This window comes from Choloepus didactylus, chromosome 2 (genome assembly GCF_015220235.1).
Source record: "Choloepus didactylus isolate mChoDid1 chromosome 2, mChoDid1.pri, whole genome shotgun sequence".
Lineage (NCBI taxonomy): Eukaryota > Metazoa > Chordata > Mammalia > Pilosa > Megalonychidae > Choloepus > Choloepus didactylus.
In genome coordinates, this window is record NC_051308.1 from 189653582 (window position 1) to 189675856 (window position 22275).

General features: G+C 41.5%; 1 protein-coding gene across 3 annotated transcripts in view; it reads left to right on the plus strand.

Annotated features, from left to right (window-relative positions):
* The window catches only part of DAB1 (DAB adaptor protein 1), a 1206834-nt gene that overhangs the window by 1148571 nt on the left and 35988 nt on the right, over positions 1 to 22275 (plus strand). For all 3 annotated transcript variants that reach the window (XM_037827102.1, XM_037827103.1, XM_037827104.1), the window contains one exon: positions 5375 to 5434. In XM_037827102.1, the coding sequence (XP_037683030.1) occupies positions 5375 to 5434 (60 nt within the window). The remainder of the gene's footprint in view (positions 1 to 5374; positions 5435 to 22275) is intronic.

A 22275-nucleotide genomic window follows, 5' to 3' on the forward strand; every position in this document is an offset into this window, starting at 1 on the left:
TGCATCAAATTCTAGATGACCAAAATATAATTTTAGTTCTAACCAAAAACAACTTTGTCTCTGTTTAAACTGGCTGTATGGAACATTAATCTAGGTATTTCTGTCTACTGGATCCATCTGGATTGTATTCAGATTTGAGGTTGTGCTTTGAGGTTTTGTGTCAAGTCATGGCTTACAAAGTTTCTGTCCTTTAAAAAAAGTTGCATTTGTTCCCAGTGTCAGATTTTAAAGTACAACCTTGCAGAATCTGGATGTGAGACCAAAGGAACCATTAAGAAGTCATCCTACGAAGAGAGATCACCTTTTAAAATGTAATTAGTCTGTTTAATATAAGAGGCTTCTAATCCAGACCTCACTATAGTTGGCAAGGCCCCCATCGTGGGGCCGGGTTCCTGTAGGGTACTGGAATGAATTGGTTTAGGCAGGTAGCATGCTGAGTTTAGCTCTGGCTGTCACCAACATTTGTCCTCTCTGAGACCCAGTCCTCCAATTTATAAAACAGGTGAATGATTTCTCCCTAACTTACACTTCAGTGTGAGAATAAAACAAGTTCATGTGTAAATGCACCTTCTAGAGCACTGAGGCTGTGCATTAGAATGCCAAGAAGAGGGGCCATCCTAGGTGTATGTGTGTAGTTTATGATCACATTTATTGAGTGCTGATGGTGGGCCAGTCAGGGGTGGGGGACTGTATTATCTCTCACTACAACTCTATGTGATTTGAATCATTATTCCCACCTGCAGACAAGGAAAATGAGAGTTAAGGTTGTCTTGCCCAGGGTCACATAGCTAGCAAGAGGTAACTATCATTTACCTTCAAGTCTCTCCAATGTAAATCCTGCACACTTAACCCCTGTAAAAAAATAATAATTATATATGTGTGTATGTGTGTGTGTTTTTTTATATTTATATGTCAGTCTATCCATTCATCCATCCTGAGGCTCTTTTTCAGCTCAGAATTCCTTGATGCTGAATTTCACAATTGAGATTCTGCGTAAATTTCAAGTCATGATCTAAAAATCCCACTTGCCTTAACAGCTTTGACCTCCTATTCTTCCTGTCTGTGCATCATTAACCTTAAGATACCTTTTAAGGGAATGAATATTCTATTGCCCTCTGTTGGAAAGGCCTCTGGTCATTTCCCTCTCCTGTGTAGCCTGTTGGCTGGGGCTCAATCTGCTTAACAAGAGATAAGCTCTTGGGCCTCAAGATAAGGCCAGGCTTTTAAGGAACTGCTAATTGGAGCCTCTACTATTTTTTTTTTAAGGGTCAACAAGTGTTCAATGCATATTCCTCTTGAATAGGTAACAATACTTCTTATATGCTGGCTTGCCCAGAATGATCTCCAGTTTCATTCCCCCTCTGTTTTCTGGAATGCAGTGAACAGCCTGGACCTAATCCTCAAACTGTTTTGTGACCTTGGGCAAAGTACCTAACTTAAGTATCTCAATTTCTTGGGCTATAAAATGGGGATAACATCCTGTCTGCTCCTAGAAAGGATGTGAAGATTTAAATTGACAAGAATAGCACCTGAAGGTTCTTTGTAAAGGTTACTTCCCTTTACTTCCTAATGTCATCAATATCAGACACTGTTCAGGATGTCTTGTAATGATGTATTAAGTGAAGCAAAACATGACTTGCTCAGCTCAGCTCATCAGAGAGCCTAGCAGAAAGCTGCAACCTCACTTGACTTTGCTTTTTATAACTCCAGCATAAGGCAGGTAGAGCCCCATGAGTAAATGTAACCTCTCTTTGAGGATCAGTACTCTCACTTCCCAGATTATATTAATAATAACAGTCTCTCACTTTGAGTGCCTCAGAAGAAGTTATCAGTTGTCTTTTAAAAACCATCCAAAGCCTCAAAGGGCAAAGCATTTTTACACATCACCCTTTCCATAACTTGGTGAGACAGGACAAGCAGCAAATGATGACTATTATTTTAAACATAAGAAAATCAAGTCCCTCCACTTTAAATGTTGTACCTCTGATTCTAAATCTGTTGTTCTTTAATACTTTATCAAGCTTCCTGTATCAGCGAGATCTTAACTTTCCAAGGAGGCAAGTTTATTCATTCAAAAATCATTCTTAGTCACCCAAGATGTCAGGTATTGTTATTTTTAAATTATACATTTCTAGTCCCATGCCACCCACACACCCTTGAATTAATGGTGTACTTTAATTATTATATGGATGAGCAGAAAGTGTCTTCTGTATGTACAATGCCTAATGTATAGTTTTTAGATAAGTTTTACATCTACTTAAACATTCATTCAAATTATGCATGGAACACCTAGCAGGTACCAGGCACGTGGGACTATAATAGTGACCGTAGCATGGTCCCCACCCTCAAGGAGTTTATGGACAGCCCCTTAGTTGCTTACAACCACCAGATGAGGAAGCTGAGGTTCAGAGAAGAAAGTAAACCTTCTGAGGTCACACAGCCTGTGGCAGAACCAGGATTAGGAATCAGATCTCCGGGTTCCTTCTGGCCCTGAACTTTGATCCCTCTACAACACTGTGCTACTCTAATGGTCTGCATAGATTCAGTGGACCAGCTAGGCAGAAATGAGACTGGGACCGTGTCTCTTATCTTCATCCCTTTAGCACCTCTGCCAGTGCTCTGCATGCAGGAGGCACTTCTTTTAATAGCCTATATTGCTAATGATTACACATTTCTTTGATTAGCCTATATTTACAGAGCAAGTGCCAAGTGCTGGGATTACAAGGATAATAAAATATTCACCCTGCCTTCAGCAGGCTTACAGAGCAGTGAACAGACCAGAAAACTCACAGCTACAACATGGCATGCTAACCCCTATAAGATAAAGCGCATTTTACACTCTGCTTCAGTAGCCTGATTAATTTTACCTTTCCCCCACAACACATGGAGCTCTGTTAAATCAGGGGCCATATCCATCTTGTTTGCTATTCTTGTCCCAGGCAAAACATAGTGCGTGACATATTATAGGTACTTGGTTACTTTTGTTTTTTAAAGAAAGAGTGCCCCAGAAGTTCTACAAGAGTACAGAGAAAGGCTCCAAAACCAGGCCTGGAGAGACAGGCAGAGCTTCCAAAAGATGTCACCACTGAGATAAATCTTAAAGGACAAACAGGCAGATTGATATCTCACCCATGGGAAACCCAAGTAGAAAAGCTTTTTCAATTATGCACAGTTTGGGTTTATCCATCCCACTGCTTCTCCTCCATTTGCAGGGATAATTGAGAGTCAGCCGCGGTTCAACTGTGCTAAGTGCCCATAGTGAGCAGTGAATTACGGGGAACAGAATGCTGTTCATTTTGCTCAGCAGAGAGTGAGCTAGTAAAAACAAAAGTGAGGGCTGAAAATTTATTGGCTCTCGTTAACAAGGATTCTATAGACGTTCTTATAAGATTCCTTTTAGATGGAGTCCAGTTATCAAGAGCAAAGAAATTACATTCTTCATTGGTTACCTGCAAAGTGGGGTTTGCAAGAGTACCTCTGAAGGTACATCTTTCACACAGCCATATGCACTCATAGTTCTGTCTTCTGCAAGAATGTGCAAGAGCTTCTGAGAATACAGAATAGGATATCAAAGAAAAAGAAGCATCCAGAAGCGCTGTGGCACTGAACGGCAGTAAGAGGCAGCTGTCTGTGTGGTAGAGCACTTAAAATGCCAACTTCCTGGGCTCCAACTCCTGGCTTCCCTGCTCACTGACTATAGGACTTCTCTAGCCTCATTTTCCATGTCTACAACTCTGGACAGTTGTCATCCCTACCTCATAGGCTTGTCCTTAGGATTACATGAGAATGTGTGTAAAACATCTATGTTTAGAAGAGAGCCTGGCATGTAAAAAGTGCCCAGTCACTGTTGATTCTTGTTATTAATAACAAATGTGATGTTTAGTAGCCAGAAAAAGTTTGGTTTGAATCCCTATACTTACTAGGTTTGAAGCTCTGGCCAAATTTCCCTAATATCTCTGAGCCTCACTTTGTACTATTTAAAACGGAGATTATAATACCAGCTTCTTTGTTGTAAAGATTTTAAGTTAATTGAGAGTGGAAAGTATAAGGGATTCAAGGAATAAGCTCAAATTCTTATTTCTCTTAGGAAAATGTTATAGTTACCTAGTCCAAGCCTAACAGATATTTTTTTTTCTTTACTATTCCCCACATTCCTCTTTGGTAGCTTTACGCAGCAGACATTTACTGAGTGCCTACTTGGTGTTAGACACTAGTAAAGGTATCAGGAATACAGTAAAGAATAAGAAATGATGCCTGCTCTTATGGAGCCCCCAGTTTGATGGAAGGAAAGACATATTATCAGAGTTACAAAACCATTACTGGCTGATCCCTGCCCTGGAAGTATGAGCTAAGGTAGTTTACTTGCTGAGGAAGGAACAACTAAAGATTGCTTCCAATCTGGAATGTTTAAGTGTAGAGCTCTTGACTGACTCATTAGAAAAGTATTCACTGTAGTCTTTATTATTATTATCATGAAATACGTTAGCATACATATTTATGTAATGTATCAATGGCAAAGGCAATTATCATTCTAACGCTTTACAGTTTTAAGTATCCTAAATGTATTTATTTATACATATATATATTTTAATTTCCGTGTTCTCATTTGATCCTCACAATAACCTCACAGAAAGAAGCAGACGGATGTAGTGCTCATTTTATGATAGCAAGTCTCAAAGGGGCTAAGCGACCTGTTCAGGGTATAACAGCATATGGCTCAGATATGACCAGATGGATGAGTAAGAAAAGGGAAGGAAGGAGGAAGATGCAGATAAATGTTAGAAACAATCAAGATCCCCTAGATGCTAGTTCCGTGCTTTTTCATGCCATTTGTGGGCTCTTAAATGAAAACCTTTAGTAATTATCAGATGGCTTGTTGTACATGATCCCAATGGGAAATACAGTTTCAATCAGGTTCCTGATGTCTGCTGTACTTTAAATCACCTGGATCTCAGTCTTAATATTGAGCAGTTTAAGCTCAACTACAGACTGTTTTTAATCAATTGGGGCACACTCATAGCACCTCCATGGGCTTCATTTTTGTCTTTGGTGAAATGAGGATTATTTTTTTCACCATATGGGCCCTGAGATCACTGTAGCTTCCTGTTCTGTGATTCTGAAAGACGCCCAATGGCAGAGATACCAGGCAAACATTAGTTAAACGAAGCACGTACCCTGTCCTCAGCCATTTTTCCCAAGGGCAGGAGCCTGGCCTGATGCTTTCACAGTTAGAGCAGCCCCAGGGTTTCTGGGCCTGCCTCCGGGCCATTCACACATACTTAGGCCAGCCTGGAGTTGAGGTCTGGTTGCTGTGTTCTTTAAAAGTGGAGTATTTTGCAATATTTTGACTGTGTCAAATTTGATTTTTCCATAGGTTCCCACCAGCCAAAAGAAGGAAGGTGTTTATGATGTGCCAAAAAGTCAACCTGTAAGTGTAAGTATATCATCTCTCTACTGCCATCTCCCGAATCTGGCACTCCTATGAGACTATGTCTGCAACCCAAGGAAGAGAAACCTTCTGGAAGGAGTGTCATAACCCACATGGCTTTGACTTCATGCTGGGGACTCCTCAGTAGACCAGTGGGAAGGAGGCTTCAGGCAGGAATGGTGGGGCAGACGAATGAGAGCCAATCTGGGTGAAGGTCTGGCTTCATGAGGGGGAGTAAACTGAATCATACAAACCGCTGGGTCCAAAGGACTCAGGGTCTCAGGTGTTCCAGATGCTACATGGCAATAAAAGTCTCCAGCCAAAGACTTTATTATACAGGGTCAGATAGGGGACCGTGTCTTGGTTCTGGAAAGGGAGCTGTCCATCCACTTTGAAGGTGGCTGAGAAGCTTCAGAGGGACAACAAGAGAAGGGCCTTGGGTGTGTGAAAGGGCCTAGCTAGTGGGCAGAGCATAGGAGAAAAGGCCACATTTCATGAGCTTGCGGAGGACCCAGGAGGCACGCTGTGTTAGGGGCACCAGCAATAATTCTGGAGTCCCTCTGCTGGTGGGACTCCTGCGAACTGAGACAGAAAGGAAAATCACCAACTCTGTGGTACTTTCCAGTACTGCTAGGCCTGGAACGCTTATTTAGGACCTCGCTTGGCACTCAGAAGACAACCTCTACATGTAATTCAGGCAGTACCAGGGAGCCAATAAGGATTCTTGAGCAGAGGGACATGTGACTTTGCCACAGAGTATGTAAAAAGAATTAGTCTTTAGTTCCTATTGACCTCATTCAGCTCAATAACATGTGGAAAGAGCATGGGCTTTGAAGTCAAGCAGATCCTCAGAATCCCAGCTCTGCCCCTTGCAGAGCAATTGTAAGGCTAAAATGATTCTCCCTGAAACATTATTATCAGTTCTCAGCCCCATACCTGGAGAGGAATTGAGACACACTTGCATGTTTCAAGATAAGATTGGTAAGGGGACTTGAGAGCTCATCCTGTGAGGAGCAACTGAAAGTCCTAGAAATGTTTGGCCCAGAGAAAAGAAACCATAAATATGAAGATGGGGCTCCAAAGGACACTGTATAGAAAAGGGTCTGTGTCAGCCAACTCATGCAGCTGAGACCAGTGGGTGGCACTACAAGAAAACCAATTCCAGCTCAAAGTAGCAGCTACTTTCCTGGCAGTCAGAGCTACTCAGAGTTGGAATGGGCTGGCACCTAATATAGTGAGCTCACCATCACTGGAGCTGTGCAAGCAGAGACTTGAAGACCACTTGTCAGAAAAACTATCAAGGGGATTCCAACATTAATGGGTAGATGGGTAAGATGAACTCTTGAGGACCCTCCCATACCTGAGATTCTATATTCTCAATGATTTGGGAGTCTTCCTGTTCTGTTCTCACCCTCGCCTGTCCCATGCTTCCTTTTTCCCTAGTGAGATTTCTTTCTGATAAATATCCATTTCTCTAATCCACTCTGCTAATATCTTGAAACCACCATAACTCACCTAAATACCTCTTCTAAAACCTGGTACATAAAAATCCACATCTACAGACATGGTAGAGAACATACAAGGTGGCACTGCTCAAGGAAAAAGCAGTTTTTCTCCCAAAGGCCTTTTTATTTAATCAAGCCCCTTTCTCACCGCGACAGTGGCCTGCTCTTCATGTTTCAATTTGGTCCAGCTCCCATCGCACAGTTCCCTCCAATTCAATTTGTGCTGAAATTGCCTCACTTGGTCCTAACAGGTTTAGATACGTGAGGAAACGTGCTCCATTTGCTGCCTTGGTTTTTGTGAATTTATTAAACAGTCTGACCACACCATCTCCACCATGCTTAATAATTCCTCTAAAGGAAAAAAGGAAGGGAGCAAAAAAAAAGTTCCTTAGCCCAGTTTATGCAGCACTGAGGCCCCAGCCTCAGCCTGTGTCTCTAACCTACCTCCTTCTGGTCCAACCCTATTGAACTCTCTGCTGTTTTCCTGCAGTCCTGTCCTAAGCCACTATCTCCACAGGCCTCCCCCAACATCCCAGCTTAGCTTTAAGCTTTTGTTATCAGGGAAGACTTTCTGGACTTCTGCCTTTGTGCCCCACCTGCATACTCTATTATTCTTCCATTCATAGAGCTTAGAATTCTTTTTCTTCCCCATTGTTCCATGAGTTTTGTGAGATCCTGATATTACCAAAAGCAAGCCTAGGGCCTGGTGAATGGATTCCAGGCACAATGCAGCTGTCCTAGGAATATTTACTAAATATATCAGTGATACAACTCCACCCTTGGAAGGCATTCATGAAACTCCTTGGTACTTTCTTTTCATGGGAATTCTTTTTTGTTTTATTTCTGACTCCAAAATAGTCATTAATTGAATGCACTAGAAGTTTTGCGTAGAAAATATCTGGGCTGTCTGAATTGCCTGCAGTGGCTCCCAACTGGCTGTTCATACAGAGTCCTGGAACCATCTAATGGGGATGGCTTTTCTATAAACTATTTCACCATTTCTAGAAGCCTAAGAGAGACAGCATGTAAAAAGCACAGGGTCTAGTGCTGAGACAGACCCCTGTGAGTTGGAATCTCAGCTCCTCCTCTTACAATCCATATAACTTTTGATGAGTTTCTTTGTCCCTTGAGTCTCAGTATTCTCATCTATGAAAAGGAGTTACTGAACCTAACTTGCAGGATGATTTCAAGGAGAAAATAGTACCTGTATTGGAAAGTTGATCCCACTTGCCTAAACCTCCCAAGGGTATGTTAAGTACCCCATGTTAAATACGATAAATACCCCTGCTCTGGGATCTCCCTGCCTTCTGAGCTTCCCCCTATAGCCCTGCCTCTCTGATAAGTGCACATTCCATAGGGTGCCATTGGGCCCTGAAATCTCTGCCATGATTTCACCATTTGCTTGCCACCACCTGCCCCTTAACTGGAAAGACAAATGAGCCACAAGTAGCTCAATTAATGCATGTTAAGGAGCTTCCGGGGAGTTTGGGGACTGACCCCTCAAGAAGGGACACTGCCAAGGGGCCAAGAGGCTCTAGGTGCCACCTGGGTTCCCTTCCTCAGGTCCAGGTCTGTACAGAGCCCTGGGGAGAGATGCAGCCTGGGCCTGCCCTCAGGGAACTCGCAGCCAGCCCAAAAAGGAAGACCAATGCTTCAGAGTCAGAAACGGATGTTGCTCTCCTCCTGGCCACACAGAGGCTTTTGTATATCTGTGAGCCTCAATGTTATCATCTGTCAAAAAAAATTATACCTTCCTTGTAGCTTTGTTTGGAGGATTAAAGGAGACATTTATGTAAAAACCCTTAGCACAAGATGTGGATTCGATTAAATGAGAATACTTCCATCTCTTGTTACAAGCAGTGCTCCAGCAACAGTTGTGACTTGAGCTGGGATTATCAGGCATTCTCAGCAATTACACACCTCCTCTGGGAAGCCTTCCTTTACCCAGTGAAACTGATTCCCCTGGGATACTGCCTTGCTTCTCTTTGCATTGATCACAAGAGTTATAATTTTTTTTAACATGTACATGTGATTCATTGAACTTTGAGTTCCTCAAAATCTTTGGCTGAAATCATGCATTATGCAGCTCTGTAATCTCTGCACTTAGCATGGTGCCTGGAATGCAGTTGCCAATGAGAACTGAAGTAGTATCCCAAGCTGTGAGATAGATCTGTGTTCAAATTCTGGCTGCATTTCCAGCTGTATGAACTTGGGTGAGTCCATTGCTCCATTCCGTCTTTAATTTTCATATCTATGTAGCATTGATATTAAAACCAAGCTCATTGAATTCTAAGATTTAATAAGATTAATAACATAGTAATCACTCATTAGGTATTAGTAAGGAATAGATACAATGTTTATAGAATTGAATTACGCACCACAAGTGGCCACCGTTTCTCCTTTCCTTCTGCACTGAGTCCACTGAGGAGAGAAATCATATCATCTTCATGTCCTCATTACCAGTGGGGGTTGGCATAGAATAGCTGTTCAAGAAGGAAATGTTTGCTTGAATGAGTGAGTGAACAAATGAATGAATTAGTGAAGAATTAATGAATAAATGAATGTCTTTAGAACCACAGCTCATTTTAGCAGACAATTAAGCTCCTTCCCCTTCTGGGGTTAAAGGAACCATGTCAAACTAGGACGCTGTCCCAAACAGTGTTTCTTCTCAAACAAGCCCCCTCACCAGGCTCCCTCTTGCACTTGTGTTCAATACCTATTTGGCCTCCAAACTCCATAAATGTGTTGTGTTTCCATCATAGCTGGGATCACAAAGCTGACAGATGGCTTTTTAGACATACACACACACTCATCTGTGTTCACTCCTCTTCCACACTGGGAACTCTGCACCAGGCGAAGCTGAAATATTTGCTTGCTTGGCAGTTTGGGTTTTGTTTTTTGTTTGTTTGTTTTTTGCTTTTTTGCCTAGGTTCAGACTTCCTTGCCTTGATGGGTCCCTGTGGGAAGTGTTTGGAGTCATCAGGGTTCTTTGTTTTCCCTGAAGAGGGGCCTCTACATTATGAAACACAATCTGCCAGAATTTAAAATCAGCACAGTCCTTCTCCTGAGCTACCCCTATAACTATTGGCATGTCACTGGTGGAGAAAAAGGATTTGGGCCAAATGACTTTGCCAGATACTTGTCAGAAAACCACTATAGCCCTTGGATTTTAGGGAGCTGTCAGTTATACCCCTTCCCTTGTCTCATAAATGTAGATTTACAGAGATTACCTAAATTCATTTCTCAAATTACATTGAGTGGCAGAATTATATAGTAATATAATATATAAAAAAAAGAAAAGGGAAAAAGAGGGGTGCCTGTACCCCACCCAATCGTCTCCATACTTAGCCCATGGTGGCTCCTGAGGCTCTTCTGTGATGTGCACAAATGAAAGAAAAAACAGAGCGTCCGCCCACTTTCAAACTGATGTTTAAAGGAACATTAGCCAAACAGGTACTAACAGGTGAATTCAAAAATTGAAAGGTTTCTTAAAAGACTTTCAGATCCTTTAATATGTTAATGTGTGCTATGAATAGCATATATATTTATAGACAAAGTATGAATATATTATTAGAATATGAATGTTACATAAACTGAACATTTCTGAATCTTCTTTAATCTAAAAACTTTTTTTTTAACTTTTTTTTTTTTATAAAATAGCTAGTACTTCTTACTTTGAGAATCATTCCATTAGAGATTTGTAGATAGAGGTCCGTGTAGATACACGCATGTGTGTGTATGTTAGCTATTCATGCAAAGCGATCTACTCCAAAACTCAGTGGTTTAAAACAACGAGCATGTACTCTTGTTCACAAGACTGTGGATGAGCTGAGTGGTTCTTCTGGCCTCTGCTTTTCTCTGAGCTCCTTGACTCATGTGTCTGTGGTCAGCTCCGGGTTGGGTAAGCAGCTCTGTCTGTCTTCACTGGGCTTGCTCACGTGTTTGGGGACTCCTGACTGTAGAATGGTCTAGGATGAGACAACTGGGTTCTCCCCTTTATAGTGTCTCGTCCTCCAGTACATTAGCCCAGTTTCAAGCCCAGAGTGTTGGCAAGGTTCCAAGAACATGAATGGAGGCACACAAACCTCTGGAGGCCAAGGGTCAACATTTCTGTTTCCTTCTGTTAGCCAAAGCAATGAAAAATGCCATCCTAGATTCAGGGGGTGGGGAAATAGATTCTACTTCTTGGTGGGAGAAGCTGGAGGTGAAGGATTATGAGTCTGTTCTACAATCAGTCTACCACAGTCTGCATATAAAATCACTGCTAAATTATGATAATTTTAATAAATTACAATCAACTAAAAGATGAAACACACTTTCTTCTTTTACCTCATGGTCTCTATTTTTTTCTTTTCCTTTTTTTTTCCCGTCTTCCATGCCATTATCTGGGGAGTTTTCACCATTAGGTAACCTGGCTTCCCAACTCCATGACCTTCAGCCCTTGAATCTTCTCACTTGGAAACCATCTGATTGACCTCAGATCCCAAGGCACTTCTCCTTTTTCTCATCACAACCTTCTGTCATCCACCCATCCCATTTTTCTTGATTGAGTATTCAAGATCCAGTTGAAATGTTATTTTCACTCTATAGCTTTCCTTGAATCTCTAGGTAAATTGCTCTTTTGAAAATACTTCTGCTGAACTACTAATCATATTTTAATGTGATTATCTGAAAGCAGTGTTTTATAATGGTGAAAAGTATGGCTTTGGAGTCAGAACAACTCTGACTGGAGTCCCAGCATCAACATTTCCTAGCTTTGTGATTTTGGGCACTTTAGTCTCTCAAAATCTCAGTTTCCTCATCTGTAAAATGGGGTTAATGGTAATACTTTAGGGTTTTGTGTAAGAATTAAATGAGCTAAAGTATGTGAATCATCATGGTGTTAGATGCAGAGGGAGGATTCAGTAGCTATAAGCTATTATTATTATATTTCCCCTACTTTTCTCTGAGCACCTTGAGGACAACATTCACTTTTAATCACTACAATATCTCTAAAGTAGCTCTTCTTAGGATTTCAGATCTCTGTGAGAATCTGATGGGGGACTTTACCCCAGAAAACAAACACAGAGGCACATGTAAAACTTTGTAGCCTTGAAGCCAGCAGGCTCCCTGGACTCCAGCTCTAGAACCCCTGTCTGAGGACTTCAACTGGTGACTCATCATCATTTTTCCATCACTTGTGTGGGCAATTTCTTGTGTCCAGGGATTCCAGAGTTTTAGGGCAGCAGAAGTTAGGCATCACTGTGTTTCTTTTTGGTCTCACCCACCTCAGTGCATCAATTTATGGGAGCAAAGTTTTGTTTAGATTAGCTAGGCCCAAGATACTGACAGAAAGGGATTCCATATCTTTACTTTCCACTCTCACAGGCCACAAGTTGGGAACTGTGGGAACTGTGAGGAAGATTTTGATGAATTCCCCAGAGAAGCAGGCTGGGCTGAAGTAGAAATAGAAATTTGTCTTTCTGACTACTACAATCATCAGTTCTCCCTTTAAGGCCTTCTGCTGATTGGATAAAACTTCTCTCTTTGCTGAAGGCAGTCTCCTCTGTTGATTATAGATGTAATCAGCCGAAGATGCAATCAGCTGACTAATTGATTTACATCCACAGAATACCCTGACAGTAACAATCAGGCCAGTGCTTGCTTGACCAAACAAGCAGACCCCATACCTAGCCAAGTTGATACATGAACTTAACCATCACACCTACTCACTGCCAGAAATATACATTTCATCTCTTTTCCCACCTAAGGCAGCTGGGAGCTTAAATATGTGGTTATATTTTATGTCAGGGACTCTGAAAGGCAATAGCATAAATCTTTGCAGACTTGTATGTTAAATGGCAGAAGAAAGAGGGAGTTTCAGGAAGGAGGATTTAATCTGAATAGTCTTGAAGGATGAATAAGACTTGAACAGGCAAAAGAGAGGTGGAAGAACATTCTAGGCAGATCATTGAGGTCTTTCTAACTTCGGAGTCCATACTGCCTCTACTCAGAAGCATGCAGAGCTGATTAATTTATAATTAATTTCCATCTCAAAGAGAGGGGAGAAAATATAGGTAGTCTTCACTTCTACCATCTGAAAATACTGGGCATATTCTTTAGGCAAGTATCTCAGCTTCTCTGAGACTGTCAAAAATGCACATTTCTGAATGGAGAGGGCTTCTGCTAAGCATCCCATTACTGCTTTCATTATTTAGTGCTTTTTGCACTCTGTTAGCCTTTGGTCATGATTCTAGTCCCATAATGGGACCGTAAGTGGAGTGGTACATTCACAGGCTTCTAAAATAACTATTTTGAGCCATATTATGCCCCATGACACTGAACTTGGTTGTGACTGAACTTTCACAGTCAACTGTTTCAATGACACAGATTAAACCTTAGCACAACTCATGTCATTTTCACATGAGAAATTCTCAGCACTTTTCTTCTCCTCTCCCCTCATTTCCTGATGTGATATTCTAATCTTTCACCTTATAATTGCCCAGTTTAAAACCCTTTTATGTAGTTGAATTAGGCATAAAAGACTTTCTAATTATCAGCAATAACCAGCCAGTGGATTCTATCAGAACTTTTTTTGGCCTACAAAAGAGATTCTTAAAAGTTTGGCAAAGTGGTAAATGGGGAGGACACAGATTGTCAAATTGATAATTGGGCCTTGACATTAATTTCCTTTTGATGAAACATGGATTCAGAAATTGAAAGGGATGATCAAACCCTATCCCCTCCCCAGGGATTCTTTGCTAATTCTGGGTGTGAGTTTTGTTAATCACTTCAACTTTCTGAGACTCATTTCCTCATCTGTAAAATGGAAATGATGGTCATCCTGCTGCCGACATCTCGGGCTTTTGTGAGACTCCCCAAGCAATGTGAAAGCCTTTTCCATGAAGATGAGGGGTTGCTGTTATGAGACCTTGAGGAAGTAAAGACTTGGGGATGGTATGTATTAGTTGTCTCCAGTTATTTCACAGGCTGTCCTATGACTAAGAGAAAAGGCCCGCATTATATGACAAAATAGGGCAAATCTGGGCTTAATATAAGCAAGAAATTTCAGACCATCTGAGCTGATTTTCAGAGGAAAGGACAGCCTTGCAGAGTAGGAAGTCTCTTCCCCAGGCGTATTCAAGCAGTGGATGAACGGACCTATAAGGGATTCCTGTATTGCGAAGATGATTGAACTAGGAGGCCTCAGAATTATTTGTCCAAACACTGCCCCCAAGTCCATTAAGTAGGTCTCACGTTCACTTCATAATCTTGCTTCTGATATCTCAGTTGCCAAGCCCGGTACCCCACAGGCCCCATTCCTATCTTCAGCATTATCACCCTGGCTTTAAAGTAGCCCACTCTGAAATGCTCAGCCATAAGCTGCGGTATTGCCCTGTCAATTTAGTTCTTTGGATGGTAGGAAGTTTATTAAGAATTATAACCAGATCACTTCATTGCCAATTATTAGGCACAGAGAAGGTGCTTAGAAAGCCTGTTCCTCCTTAGTTTCCCTCTGAAGAGTTTGAATATCCAGGTTAAAGATCTCTTTGCTATGGCCTGAAAAGGAGTCAGAAACTGATAAGAATCCTGATGATCAGATCTGAGGTCCTACTTTCCGATTCCGTCCCTTTCTTTGTTTTATAGTGCCAGGCCACTAACCATTTGTAGTAAGAATCTAAGGCTGACTTAACCTGTGGAAAAGGATTTATTGAGCATCTGCTATGTGCCACACACAGCCTAGACCCTGGAATCAGGTGGTCTCTCCCAGTAATCACAACACTGAGAGGTAGGTACCATTTACATATAAGGAAACTGAGGCTTAAAGAGAGCATGTTACTAAGCTAGTGAAGTGGCAGAGCCAGAATTTGGACCCTAGGCTTTTCTGACACGAGCATCCACAAGATTTCTGCTAAAACATTCTGTCTTTATGATTAAAGAAAATACAAAGCCCTCATCTCATGCTCACCCTAATCAGGACTGATTACTCATACCTTGGTCCCTGTCTCCCATTGCTCATTGTTTCTAGAGTCTTATAACAGCACTTACCCCTCACAAGGCTTGGCACTCTGTGGCCGGCTGTGTACACCTCTCCATTCCATGAGACTGATTTCTGTGAGTCCATGCCAGGAATGAGTCTAGTTCATTCCTGAACTTCCACTCTGTGGGGTATTCTACTTCCTTCCTTCTGGATGTTGAAAAGATGTTTGTGAACCCCAGAGAATGAATCTCATTGAAAGCCACCCATCTCTGAAGATTAGAAAGCATCTCATTTTGCCTCCCCTTCCTTCCATCCTACAAACGCCCTGTGTGTTTCTGTATGAGACCCCAATCCCCAATAATTGGTATTTGGTTGATTTTCTTTGCCCTAGATTTAATTGCTTCCCTGCTGTAAATGTAGAGTGGATCCATAAAGGTGAAAAATTGCAGGAATTCTCCAGAAAAGTGTTCCCTAATCTCCCCAACCCCCATCTTTTATGGCAAATAAATTTTCAGTCACAATTTAGCAGTTGGTTTTTCCTTTAGTTTGAAATCTGGATCAAGATGTTGCATAATTGGATTAAATCTAGGCTGAACATTTGTCAGTTTCACTTCCTCATTAAGCACCACATTGTACAGAAATTACAATTATTGCAACACAATTAACATAGATGTCACACAAGAGGAGGTTGTCCTGAAGTGAGGGGAAGGAATTGGAATCTACATATTCCTGCAAAAGAAATAGAAGATGTTTTAGTGTTTCTTAGGTGGGCTTTCTCTTAGCTATACTTAACAAAAAGTTTCCTGAGATGGAATCTTAAATTCCTACAATCTTAGAGATAGTAGGAACATTAAAAATAGATGATATGGTTTAGCCTCCCCTCCAATATAAGAATCCCTCAAGAACATCTGTGATAGGTGTGGATGAGCATTCCTGTCTGACTTCAGCTTGCATGCTCACAGTCGCAAGCCTTCATTAATTACTATTGTAATTCTGTAGCTCCTACTGCAGCCTTTTATTTGAATTCCCTTACAACTTCTCTTCATTCATTCATTTAGCAAACATTTCGTAAGAACCTGCTTCCTGCCAGACAGGGTTCTATTGACTAGGGATATAAAGACAGATAGACAGGCAGCTTAAGGGTCTTACTGGTCTCCAGAAGGAGATGTACCAAAATAATTGTGATCAATATGAGCAAGGCTGTAAGAAGCTGTGTACAAAATGCTATAGGAGCACGGTGGAGGGGCAGGAACGTTCTCTGAGGGAGTTTGGTGAAGTCTTCACCCAGAGGATACAGTTGAGTAGAATCTGAATAGATGATAGGGGTTTGTTAATGGAGAAGGGGTGGCATAGCATTCAAGAAGAGGGAACAGAATATTTAAAGGTGCTGAGATGTTAGAAAGGGCTGACACATCCCAGTAGCTGATGAATAGCCTGGGGCAGCTGGATGCCTTCATGAGAGCATGAGAAGAGGTTTGTGGAGGGAAGGCAAACCTAGCTAACAAAAGCCTTGATTGTGATGCTGAGAAGTTGGGATCTTGGGAGAAGCCACTGATGCTTTCTAGTGGTGGAGGGACACTGTTAGAGTTGTATTTCTCGAAGTCAGTCTGGTGGCCTGCAGCAGGTGGCTTGGCAGGTTGGGAGACCATTAAAAAGCTAGTGGAATAATCTAAGAACATCCATCAGGATGGAGTCAGAAAAACAGAGCCCATGCCAGATTATGTGGCAAGTGCTATCCCTATAATGATGGCCTGTGTCAGGGAGGCTGGGCTTTCCTGGGTGACTGTGGAAACAACATAATGTAAAATATATAGTAAAGGGGGAAAAAACTCAGTGTACTGGGCTGACGGCATGCAATGAAGGAAAAGAATAATAATACTAGAGATGAGGACAGGGTACTGCTAACCCACTGGAATGAAACATGATGATATGCTGACAGAACGCTATGATAGTTAGGAAGATAGGCAGTGGAAAAGGGATAAGGATTTGCAAAACGTGAGAATGTCACCTTAACATGAAACATTCTTTATGCACAAGTAGAGAGTCAAGGGATTTATCTTTTACAGTTAGACTTTTTATTTTCCTCTGCCCTTAGCAACTCAACTTCAATTTTCTAATCGATAAAATGGAGCGAATAATAGTTGTCATGTTAATTAAACTAGATAAACTTAGTGGAGCATTGGAATCAGTGAGGGAAGATTTTAAAATCTGTATAAACACAACAAGGCCTTACTCTATCGGAATGTTTCAGGGTGGGACCCACGAAGTCGTGCTTTTGAAAGCCTCACGTGTAACTGCTATGCAACACAGTCTTTGGGGATCGGTGAACCAGATCCCACATGCCCAGCACTTGGCACTCTCCCTGGCCCTTTGTACATGCTCAGAAAATGTTGGTTTCTTGCCTCCTTTCTAAGTCATTGCAAAAACAAATTATGCATGCTTTGGTTGGGACTGTCACCAATATATATTTTCTTATTCCCCGAGATTGTTCATTTATCTCTCTCTTCTAAAACTAGAGCTTGTTCATTACTCTTCTGCAACCACTAATAACGGCAGTTAGGGAGAAAGAAAGAGCCTCAACGTGATGATTTATCCAGAAAAGCTGAATTACTGTACCAAGAGAGGATGAGTGTCGGCATCAATGGGTATTTATGGAGAAACGGTATATTATAGCTCTGCTCGTTAGAGATGCCGTAGTTAAGGTTCTGTGAATGTTAATGGCCTGTATTACAGGAATAATGATAGACTCACAGCAGCAGCAACAGCAGTTAGCAGACACCCTTAAATCACATTTTCTTATCATGTAACAGATCTCCGAGAAATCTGATTTATGCTCCTGAAGGTGTAAGTGTGCATCAGGGCACCTGTATCCTGGGGGTCATATGGTAGCTGCTTCAGCACAGGCAGTGTTACTGGCAACGAGTTTCAGAGACAAGATGGATTGAAGGCTCCAGTCTCCTCTTTGGAATCCCATGTGTGCTGGTTTCAGAAGCAGCTTGACCCAGCAAATAGAGCTTTCATGGGCTTTGAGCAGGGTGACCTCACTACCTGGTTTCTCTGTTTATGCCTGTTGTTCTAACATAATTGCTAATCACCACCCCCCTTTCACTTTCAAAAGTGCCCCAGTTTGGATGATAAACTAGGTCACCCTAGTTTTAGGTTCAGAGAGAGCTGAGTTAGATTCTTAGTTACATCTGTGCTAGCTTTTCTAAGTGAGTTAACTTCTCTGAGTTTCATTATCCTTCAAGGTAACATGGGAGAGAAGATACCTACTTCTTAGAGTTGTTTGGAAGAGTCATGACATAGTTCATCGGAAAAGATACAGGGTTGAGTTGGGTCAGAGATGTCTATGGTGCCTTCTAGCTCTACTCTGCAATTCTAAAGTTCATAGAACAGTTCAAAGTGCCATCAAGTCATGACAAAATCATCACACTCCCAAAGTATCCTCCATTTAATTGTTGACTTAATACACCTCACAAACCAGCAGACACTTATGGAGGTCTTATTCTTTGCCAGGCATCATACTAAACTATTTCCATAAATCTTCTGCTGGTGAATCCTTAATGCAATCTTGTGAGATGGATATTTCCCCAACTTTGCAACACAGAAAACTTCAAGGGATGGGTAAACTAGTCAAATTCCATTTACATAAAATGGAATTCTTGTTTTGGTTGTTCTTGATGGAAGCACCTTCAGGCCTGTGTTTGGCAATAAGGCAGGGGAAATGGTGTGTGCTCTAAGAAAATGCTCACTGGGGTGCCCCGTTGTGACATTCCTCGCACTTTGACTTGAATTAGTATTCACTGATTTCTACCACTTGACTGTTGGATCTCTGAGAAGGGACAGCATCTTATTCCCTGTGGTATTGGCACAGTTCTTCCACTTAGTAAGTATGCAGGAAAGTTTGCTAATAATTAGATAAATGCCTAAAGGATTGAATCCCATAATAAGGAATTGAGTAAGGAAATGCACTCCTAAATATATTTAAAAAAAAAGAAACTGCATTCCTCCAGAGAAGAAAAGGAAAACGTTTTGCATGGAACGGCTGTCAGAGCAGCAGGCAAAGCCTCCTGACTATTTTTTCCTTTGCTGTGACATCTCTCCATTTGTGATTTCCTTCAATTTGCTCCACATTCAGCCTGAGCCTCTGCTACTCTCACTGGATTCCAACTCCACCCAGTATTTCTTATTGCCATTTGAATGCCATCTGGACCGCAGTATTAGTCTCTCCAATAGAGGCACACCAGCAAAAAAAGAAGACGACTAGCTGGGAAGGTCCCCCTGCCCTCCTCCCAGAAGTGTGTTCAGACCCTGTCATCCTGATGACAGGAGCCAATTTCACATTACCAGGAGTCTTATTCACTCCCTTTCCAACATACTGAGCTGATGCCAAATCTTGTCGGGAATTTCTGAATACTCCTTAAATTTTTGCTAATGTTGAAATAGAATAATGGATTTTTTTTTAAAGGAGAAGAAAGGAAAAGATCATTAAAAACAAGTAATTGCAAGCTTTGGGAAATCCTTCCCATTTAGTTTGTAGTTTTCACTGTACATTTGTACCTGTTGTATTGAAAGCCATTAAAATATCAGAGCCATCCTGCAGCCTGCCCCCTCCACTAACAAAGGAGCAAAAGGAAGGAAGAGGATGCCAAATTCTTAAATCAGCCTTGTTGGATACCAGATCTTTGGGATGAAGTCATGTGTTGGGACCAGGATCTCATGCCCAGTAAGTTTCTGCAAGTATATAAGGATGCAGTCATTTCTAGTGCTCCTAGAGAAGCCCAAAGAGCTATGACGCTGTTTTCAGTGTTTCTTCATAATTTCCACCACTGACTTTATCTTGGCTGTGCCCACAGAAATAGCTGTATCATCATCTCTTTATGATCACTTTCCATTATCCTTATGGGAACAGCATTGCCAGCCTCAAATCCCCAGCACCACCACTGCCACCACATAAAAATGTCTGCTATTTCCAGCTTCCCCAACCCCACAAGACTAGGTTGGGTGCCATGTGTCTAATGATAAAGACAACAGAAGAAGCAACTAGTAGCTTGAATCACGTCACTCTAAAGCATACTAAAGGCTTTACGTGGACCAGTGTTTCCCAAGCTTTTGCCACAGACTGGCATTGCCTACCCTCACCTAGAAAGCAAATGATTCCATGGCTATCCAGTGTTCCCTTCTTTTTCATTCCCTTCCCCTCCTTCCTTTCTTTATTTTCTATAATTTTAGAAGGGGAACTGACATGCATTGAGATATTTATCTGCTAGTTGCTATGCTTATTGTTTTCATATATATATCAATCATCTCACTTCTTCCTCTCAGCAAGCCCACATTGTGTTATTATCCCTATTTTACAGGGGAGAAAACTGAGTCTCAGAGTAATGAAGGAATTTATCCAAGGAAATGCTAATGGTGGAGCAGCAATTTGAACTGAAAATTGTTTCCAACATCTCTCCTTCCCCCTCCCCTAAAAGTCAAATTTCCCACTTTAAAAATAGCCAGTGTTTTCAAATGCACGCAAATTGGTCTTCTTGAAATTAGATTCAAGATGGGAAGGTCAAGAAGCAAGAGTCCAATTCCTCAGCCACAGCCATCCCCAGTTCATTCACATTAGCCGGTTCACATCAGCTCAGTGCCCTGACCTGGTCATCTGCATTCTTCTGCTTTTCTTGCATCATCTGTATAAGGCACCAGCAAATTCTTTTCACCACCAGGCCCCATCTCAACTTTCCCCTTGCATGTTAAGAAAGACTGGCTTAATTTCTAGGAGCTCAAGCCACCCTTTCTCTTAGAACCCAGATGTAAAATATTTCATTGCTGCAGAATTCATGGATATATTATGCTTGCATGCACATCAAGGTAAAATGTAACTTTCATTATAAGATCTAAACATTTCCCTCCACCCCCCTGGACAACTCCTTTGGGACCCATCTGAAATACTGGTTAGGGGAAAAGAGAGTCATTAGCTGCTGAAATAAGACCCAACTTAAGAGTAGTTAGAGGCACCATTTCAATTACACAGACAAATCCTTAAATCAACATGAATTCTTCTGTAAGATCAAGGCATTGAGCCCAGCAAGACCATGGAGCCCCAAATCTCAGGAGGCAAGACCATGGAGCCCCAAATCTCAGTAAGCCTGGTACATTTGGTGTTAAATGTGATTCCATTGTTTTGAATGATGGTGAGGCTTCTTAGAAATAGGAATCTTAACTTGCTTTGAAAAGCCCCACATATGTCTGGCTCTGGTTTAGCCCAGGCAACGAAAAAAACCTTTTATATCAAAGAAGGCTGTTGTTTTTACAAACAGAATTCAATTTTGTGATTCTGTCTAGACAGAAAATAATTCAGTTCTTCCACAGAACTTTTCCAGTCAATGCAAATGTAGGATAGTCAGTCTTTAAAGAATAGAATATATAAAAAAGAAATATGTCCAGTATTGTATTTAGAAAGTACCTAATCAACTGGACATTTGTTTTACTATATTTCAATATATATTATCTAGAGCTGGGTTATCCATTAGGGTAGCCATTAGCCACACGTGGCTTTTTAAATTTAAGTTAATTAAAACTAAATAAAATTTAAAAGTCCAGTTCCTCATTAGCCATATTTCAAATGATCAGCAACCACATGTGGCTCCTGGTTACTGCATTGGACAACACAGAACCCTTTCCATCATCACAGAAAGCTTTCTTGAACAGAGCTGCTCTAGGGAAAAATCTGTTATTCATATCATAGGTTCTGTTGTCCATCCCCTCCCACCCCTACCAGCAACCCCCCCCCCTGCCCCATTCTTCAACTGTCAAAACAGAGTTTTACCTGTCTCTTTCTGCCAAAAAGTAGGAAAGTGACTGTTTACCCTTGGCTAAAGGTGATAGAGAACATAAACTCCTAGGTACCCTCTGAGGGAATTTGTCTTCCTTAGTGTGTGTCTTGTCTTCCTCCTTAAATCCCTTACATGCATTCAAATCCCTGGAATCACTAGGTATCCTTAATACTACCCACCTTAGGGCAGTTACAAATCACTTTGGTTAATCTGTTTCTCCTGAACCTTCTAAATGGATACTTGATTCATTCTTTTGCAGCATTGGCCTGAGTTTTGAGTTCAGATGTAGAAGTCCCAGGCTCACTCCCATCCCGCCGCCAATCTAGAATGATTATTCATGGGGGCTGGACTTGGAGCTTTACGAGAGCGAGAACCAAGTATTATTCACCTTTGTGTCACCAATGTGTGGCCAGGGCATGGCATGTGGAAAGCACCCAGTGAGTGAGTGTTGAAGAAATTAATAAATTATGCCATCAAGATGCCTTCAGTTTTCCCAGTAGGACTTTAATTATTCTCCCCACTGACCTGATAAAATGGAACCAGTGTTTCCAAAGA